At 29.4% G+C, this 8573-nt stretch overlaps 1 protein-coding gene across 2 annotated transcripts; it reads right to left on the bottom strand.

The window, feature by feature from the left end:
* Positions 1-1050: 1050 nt before the first annotated feature.
* Positions 1051-4640, bottom strand: LOC140883229 (heavy metal-associated isoprenylated plant protein 7-like). Of its 2 annotated transcripts, XM_073289612.1 has the most exons (5): positions 4469-4640; positions 4151-4322; positions 3579-3787; positions 3313-3412; positions 1051-1754 (listed from the first exon to the last, which is right to left on the bottom strand). In XM_073289612.1, exons 1-5 carry the CDS (start codon positions 4475-4477, stop codon positions 1300-1302), a joined length of 945 nt encoding a protein of 314 aa, XP_073145713.1. In that variant the 5' UTR covers positions 4478-4640; the 3' UTR covers positions 1051-1299. The 2 variants fall into 2 exon arrangements, with proteins under 2 accessions (XP_073145713.1, XP_073145714.1); XM_073289613.1 differs by lacking the exon at positions 1051-1754 and having other exon boundaries at positions 2988-3412.
* Positions 4641-8573: the final 3933 nt, after the last annotated feature.

Raw genomic sequence — 8573 nt, forward strand, 5'->3', positions numbered from 1 at the left:
CAAAAATAGAGTTTTTCATATGTCATATTGTTTTCGATTACACCGTTTTATCGGAGGATTTCGAAAATCACTCTGATAACATAAAGGATTAATGTCCGAAACGGTCGAGTACTAGTACTCCATGGTACATCAGATAGGGTACTAGTCCGAAATCATTTCGGACAATCTCTATCTCATGGCTCGAGATGTTATTTTTTGGCCAAAGACAAATTTTATAGTTTTTAAATTATTTTGAGTAAATTGAAATTTTATGAAAATTTGTCTAGTTTATTAAATTAATATTTTGAGTGTTCTCAAGGAAATATATGTCTATCAGGCTATGCCATTCCAATTTTGTTAAGATCATGTACTTGGTTCTACATTTTTACTCTATTCTAAAAACTAATTGAAGAGGAGTATTTTCCGAGTCCATATATAACTCTAAAAAATTTAATCTAGTCTCACGCCAAATAATGAACACATGAACATGAAGTTTTCAAGATATTAACGGGTGACCAATTAAAACAGTTCAACATAAAAACGATGGTTCTGAGATGTCATGCTAAGATCATAAACTCGACCCCAACTTCACCTCAAGAAATAACTCAACGAGAGATTATTGTAATTCCAAATCTACATATATATAACTTACAAGAGTAACACTCCTATGAGACGTTCTCATTCGTGAGACGGATCAATCCTACCCATATTTATAATAATAAGTAATATTTTTGGTATAAAATGTAATAATTTTTAATGAATAACCCATATAAGAGACTCGTCTCACAAAAATGACCCTTGAGACCGTCTCATATGAGTTTTTGTCAACACTCCTATGAGACGGTTTCACTCGTGAGACGGGTCAATCATACCCATATTTATAATAATAAGTAATACTTTTGGTATAAAATATAATACTTTTTAATGGATAACACATATAAGAGACTGATCTCATAAAAATGACCCTTGAGACCGTCTCATAGGAGTTTTTGCCTAAAATGTAATATATTTTTTAATGGATAACCCACATAAGAGATTCGTCTCACAAAAATGGCTTTTGAGACCGTCTCATAGGAGTTTTTGCATACAATTTATACATTCATAAAATCAAATTAAATACACATCACTTTATTCAATTAATATCTTCCAAACTGTTTATAATATATATATAATATTATATATATTACATGTTAAAACCCCCCACAAAATTCCTCATGGACGAGACGATCACGAGACATGGCTAGCACGACAGCATATGCCAACAGGGAGAGGGTTTCATGGGACCTGAATTCCCCGTTTTGGCCTCGCCTTCCTGAATATTTACATGACAGTACATGCATTTGGATTCTCGTCACTAAACATGTGTGGAGGATATTCGTATGCACCCCATTCTGCTGCAGGTACCATTCTCTGAGGATCCAACTCGTGATTCTCCGCACTGTAATGATAGTATGATTCACTCTTTTTCATCTCCAGCTCCCAAATGCCCAACTCCGCCGCCGCTGGCTCTCCGCCGCCGCCGCCGTTTCCCTTGTTTTCTCCAGCTTTCTTGGCTTCTCGGTGATCCTTTTCTCCAGCTTCCTCCGGTTTCTTCGCTTGTTCTCCACCTAAATCAGTTCCCTTTCCAGCTCCTTCTTCTTTCTCCGCCTCCGTTGCCACGACGGCGGCGTGTTTTCCGGTCCTCTTGTGCACGTATTCGACTAGAGCTTCGGGTTCGAAAACACCTCTCACGGTTACCTGTGATTTTTTAAGGTCCGCCTCTGCACTTTCCACTCCTAAAGATAAAACCATCGACTTAATGCAATATTTCTTCATGAGAAAGAAAATTATTTACTAATATTTTGACTTGATAAGGTACAATTTTTTTAAAATTTGAAATATATAGGGAAAATTGTTTTTTTAGTCCTTTATATCTGTCATTTTGCGATTTTGATCATCTATATTTTCAGATTTCAATTTTAGTCCTCTATTTTAATTTTTTTGACAATTTTAGTCCTTTTTATGATGTGGCGCTGATGTGACACCAATTAAGTGCTGATCATGTGAAGCTGACATGTATAGTGACACGTAAGGATTTTCGTATAAAAATGACTAAAATTACCAAAAAAAAACCGAAACATGCAGGACGAAAACTGAAATACGAAAACATATAAGACCGAAATCGCAAAGTTACAAATATAAAAGACCAAAACTGCAATTTTTCCAAATATATATAACAGAATCATGTGTATTATTTTTAAGATATATATATATATAATATTATATAAGAACATAATTACGATTAATTCTCGGGAGAATTACATTTTTGGTCCTGTAATTTGCACATTTTCCATTTTTGGTCCTGTTAAAAATAAATTTGCAATTTTAGTCCTGTAACTTGCATTCTTTTTTCATTTTTGATCCTATTAACAATGAATTCGCATTTTTAGTCCTGTAACTTCCATGAGTTTTTCATTTTAAGTCTTGTTAATACTGAATTTACATTTTTAGTCATGTAACTTGCATTCTTTTTCATTTTTAGTCCTATTAACACTAAATTTTCATTTTTTTTGTCTTGTAACTTCCATATATTTTTTATTTATATTTTTAGTCATATTATCGATGGATTTACATTTTTTATTCCATAAAATTGCATACTTTTTTATATTTTTAATCATAATATATTATGATTTATATATTTTAAAACTTTTAAAATTTAAATTAATTAAATAAAAAAAAATCAACTAGAAATTATTCAAAATATTTTTATGCTAAATATCATCTTATAAAATATACAATATAAATAAAACTATAAATAAAAGTATAAAAATGAAAATTCACCTTTAATATGACTAAAAATAAAAATAAAAATATATGGAAGTTGCATGACAAAAAAATAAATTTCAATGTTAACAAGACTAAAAATTTAAAAAAATGCAAGTTATAGGACTAAAAATGTAAATTCAATGTTAAAAGGACTTAAAATAAAAAATCATGTAAGTTACAGGACTAAAAATGTGAAGTCAATTTTAATAGGACCAAAATGAAAAAATAATGCAATTTACAGGACTAAAATTACAAATTTATTTTTAACAGGACCAAAAATGGAAAATGTTCAAGTTATAGAACCAAAAATGTATTTCTCCCTTAATTCTCAAAGGCGATTAAGAATATTCAAACCCTTGTTACTTTAAGAGATGCAAAAAGTGGCAAAAGAAAAGTACACAATAATCTTAGCAAAAACAGGTTACCAATTAATTGATTACACACTGAAAAATCTCACTTTTTCCTTTCTTTTTTAAAGCAAAATGGAGGATTATAACCAAAAAGAAAAGAAAGATAAATGGATCCCACCTTTCATTCTTTGAATGCGTTTCTTGATTTCTTGAGCACAAGCTTCACAGTGCATGTACACTCCCAAAACAACTGTAATCACATGATGATCAGGAGCTTGCTGTACGTACGTACCAAGAAAACAAAAAACACAAGTACTATAATTAATTATATACACAATGAATAAATATATATAAATTCACAACAAACTAAATGATTAAATCAAACAGAAATTTAGAAAGAAATTAAAAAAAAAATAAAGAAAAAGAAAGAATGGAAATCGGAACCTCCTCTTTTTTCTCTTCAGATTTGATGATTATCACCTCCAGCTCCTTTTCTTGAGGTTTATTGGGAATAATGGGTGAAATGAGCTCCAATACTTGACGATGGCTGCAGTACTTGTTCTTGATCCTCTCCAATACCTTTAGTGGATCTGCTTTTTCACCTTTCACCACAACTTTACTCGTCCTGTAATCTGTTTTCACTTCCTCCACTCCTGTACATTCAATTCGTTAAAGTTGCGTTTGGATTGAAATATTTCAAATCCATGGATTTTGATTATAATTTTAGTGTTAACAATGAAACATGGAGAAATCTCAAATTCATAGCTTAATTATTTACACATTACTTAGATGAATTAAAAAAGATTTTAAATCACCACTTTATTGGATGAACTTAAAATTCATCATAACTATCATGAATTAACATATAAACATAAAATAAATGGATTTGATGTTTGTAGTGGTACTTTTTTAAACAACAAAATTGCATTTGAAATCTATTGATTTCAATTTCTTTTTCCAGAAATAGTTTTTTTAAAAAAAAAACCAAGAAAAGAAGAGGAATATTATAATTATACCTTCAAAGCCTTTGAGACACCTGCGGACTTTCTTGGCACAACCCTCGCAAAGCATGTAAACCTTGAGTATAATTTCTTGCTGCTGCTGCTGCTCCACCTTTGCAGATTCTACCGGTTTCTTTTCCTCATCATGAGCCGCGGGCTTCTCCGCTTCCTTCGATTTCTTGTCTTCCTTCATAAATTTAAGCAAAAACAAACACATATAAAAAGAATATATATTCACCAATAATTAACCAACGTCCAAAAAAACACAGCTTTATTTGAGAGCTAGGTTGAAAGAGCTAGGATATATATATATAGCAAGAACATGATGATCACCTCTCCCATTTAATTTGTTTTTTTTTTTCCGCCTTCTTCGATCGTTGTTATTTTTTTCTAGCTTTCTCTGATGTTGAGAAGCCCACTGAAAGGTAGATTGCTCGAAAATTATACTTGTGAAAACACACTTTTGTGCGTGTGTGTGTGTGAATATGTATCATTTGTCTGTTTCTTGTTGAAATTAAACACGGATGTATGTACAGTACAGACGTAAAATAGAGTATATATATAATATAGGAAAATTGTTATTTTTAAAAAAAAAATATAATTTTAAGAATCAATACAATGATGATATGAGATAGATGTTTATAATGTTATATGAGCGGTTTCAATAAAAAAATAAATAAATAAAACTATTAGATTAAAACTAAAATTTGATAATCATAAAAAATTAAATTCACACAGATGTAACAACATTATTTTTTTTTAAAAAAGGTTTTGTTTTTTATGTAATATTATGTATAGTTTCTCACGGGTAAGGGAAGAAGAAAGAAGAGGGGATTTGCAATGACATTATTTAGCAGTGAATCTGGGGTCATCGTGTTGGTGACGTGGTCATGACATAGTATGAGTACTTACTGGACTCGTGGCAGTCTCATTATGGACATTTTAATTTCTTGATTTTATTGAATTTAACATGACTCCAAAATTGATTAAAAAACAATATTATTTGTGATATTATTTTTTTCAGGATGTAAATAATATTTTAATATTTAATTTTTACTATGATTTTTCGTTCGATCTTAATTATTTATATTCATGATATTTTTCATAATTTTTGGAGATTATAAAATTTTCTGTCATGTTGTATTTGATGTCTCGTTGGGTGTCAAAATTCAACTCAATATGTCAATTCGATACAAGTCAACTCGAATAATATTGGATTAAGGTTGAAGGTTTTAGGGTTTGGGTCGAATCGAGTTGACCCAAAAACTAACCCAAAAAAATTAGTTGGGTTTGGGTTCAGGTTCGGTTCAACCTGGGATGACCCAAATTTATTATTTTTTTTATTATATAAAATTAAGAAATATTTTACATTGTATATTTTAAAAAAAATTGTATATTGATATAATTGATTTTTTTCATTTAATATTTATTTTGTACAATTTTTATTTTTTGTAGTAAGTATAATACATATTTTAAAATTTTTATAACTAGATTTTCAAATTTAAATTATATATAAACTTAGATTTGGTTATTATGTGATTAAATTAAATATTACTATTATTATTGTGAGTCGTGTTTTTTTTATTTAATTATTTTGTTAAAAAACAATTAAATAAAAAAATAAAATCGGGTTTATCGGGTTAGTTGGGTTAGCCGATTTGGCCATTTTTTGGTTGGTTCGGGTTCGAGTAGGATTCGGGTTGAACAATTTTTAAAAAATATTTTGTCTCATGCATCCGTATTCAGGGGCGGCATAGTTTTTAAAAAATTGTAGCTCAATCACTAAGTTTTTAAACCTAAACACAATGATTTTAAAGTTTTTAAATCTAAAAAAATTTTGTTGAAGCAAAAATTATTAGGTTACAAGCTTCTAAGTTTGTCTTTTATTTTACCAATCGCAACAACTGCATTGAAGAGAAAATTTTTTGCTGAAAATATTTTTACGAATATTAATTAATTACATTGAAATATATATATATATATATAATATTAGTTTATCGAATGAAGTATTATTAGTTATTTCAGTATATATCAAGCAGTAAGGGTAAATTATAAATAAATTTGAAATATAAAAATATTATTAAATTTACTATTTCCGTATTCATTCAATATATAGATATTAATGTAAGTCATTGATCAATTAATGTACATGATTTTATGAGGTATGATATATAATTAAAATCGAATTTACACACACAATTATATATTATGTTTAAAATTATAAAATTATTTGAAATTAAAAAAAAAACTTTTTTTATAGAGTATTTAGTTTTATATGTCAAAGATAATATGTAATCGTGTGTAACTTTCATTTTACATATATATTTTTCTAATTTTTTTATGGTCTTCATTCAATGATTCAGATTTCAGATCTTGTGATATTAATTTTGTAATCTGATTAAGGAACGATCTTCAATTACAAAATACATGCATGTTGAGACATTGTTTGGAAATCCTCTCTTGTAATATACCCTTTTTCGATTCTTAAGTTAGGATGTTATTCAATAAAAAAAAATTCCGAATAGACGATCAATTAAAAATGCATGTATAACGTGAGAGACAATATATATTAAGTAGAAAAATGTATTAAAATTGCGGTTGGATAGATGAATTTAAGTGATGCCAAACTCGGGCGTACTTCCGACCACCTCCGGTGAGATAATTCGTGGGTTGCTTACGTTGTCATTTGTTATTTTTGCCATCATGATAATTTTTATTTCGTGGGTATCTTGGACTCTCAAGTATTTGACATCAGATCTTTTTTGAGAAAATACAAGAATACTTAATTGACTTTATCTATCCAAAATGTAGATTAATATTATTGCTTGCACGGAATTAATTCCTAGGCACAGATAACTTTACATGTTAAAAAAGCGAGTGACCAAAACAACGGATCCCGTACGTATGCATTATGTTGCATGGGTCAACATTAGTTTTTCAAACAAAATTTGACGTGAAATTTGAAAATATTTATCGACTCAAATAAAATCTTCTTTCAAATTAAAAATATCCAATCATGAAATCATTACGACATGCACACTTAAGTAAAGTAACAATTGAAATCTATAATACTGTACAATATGATAAACATCACATTTCAATTATACATGACACGACAATATTGAGAATTTGCTAGCTAATTCTTGTACGTCAATTTATATATTTATTTCGAAATTCACACTTTTTTTCTATCAAATTTATGATAAGATCGATGCCAGATTTTTTGTTTTCGCTCTATTAAAAAAATAATAAGTGCCAAAAATAAAGGTTTTTTTCTTAATACACTTAATTGAGAATGTGACGTTGACAAGTCGATGAATTGCAGGTGGGGCTAAAGCCTTTGTTCATCTGTTTTCAATTACTTATTCTTTTTTTTTTTCTTTTTTTTGAAATTCAATTAACTAATTTTTAGTGCATACGTACTCTGGGAAAAAAATTATGTAAAAATTTGTTTTTGTTTTTTTTATTCAACTTGGGGTGGTCCATATTAATTCTAAGGTCTTTCAATAGTATTGTCCAAAAAATTATTTATAAAACGTATAATATATATGTATGTGTGACTTTGAGAGCTCGATTGACTTGTTTATTGATCGATAACAAGTGTTATTTGTGTTAGGGAAAATTTTTCTATAAACTTAAACCCAAAATCATCATGCTAAATCATTAAGATTAAATACTGTAAACTTAAGCGAAAGCGTACCTTAATTCTTAATAATTGATACCGATGTAGATATGCATGGTTTGGCCTTCCAGATCAACACGATTTGCTTTGAGATTTCCTTCAGTTCTCTCACACTCTCTAACTATCGATGAGAATAGAATAGAATGACTGTGTCGATGTAGACATCGTGTGATCTGGGGACCATAACCCTTTATTTATAATTTGGGATTCTATTTAAGCCCATCAATCAAATAGAAAAGCCCACTAATATCTACACATTAAAGGTCACACCCTATTAGATACATTAAAGCCCAAATAAACCAAAACATTATTTAGATCACTTTTATGGGCTAACTTTATTTGACTGTCCACAACACATAATTATTTACATATAAGCCCAACGTTGGATTTATGATCCAACAATCTTCCACTGGGCTGTATGTGAAACTTTAAAATTATGTTTTGCAAAATAACCAAATGAGCTCAACTTTGCTGTCATCACCGAAATGTATCTACTGCTAATCCGGTCCATCAATCATACTAACATAGGATCAAAGAGGCATTTGTCACATTCATCGTAACTCGACCCATCAATGGTCACATATGTCAGATAACTGAACGACATGGATTATGATGTGGATGTGTAGCATGGAAATTTCATATAACGTGATCTTAACATGCCTATTTCCAACTGGTCCACCCTTAACTTTAGTGAGATCAACCAAAACAGAGTCAGAGTGTGAATAAATCAAAACTTTTATTTCTGTAGAAATAACC

The sequence above is a fragment of the Henckelia pumila genome, chromosome 2 (assembly GCF_033568475.1).
Source record: "Henckelia pumila isolate YLH828 chromosome 2, ASM3356847v2, whole genome shotgun sequence".
Lineage (NCBI taxonomy): Eukaryota > Viridiplantae > Streptophyta > Magnoliopsida > Lamiales > Gesneriaceae > Henckelia > Henckelia pumila.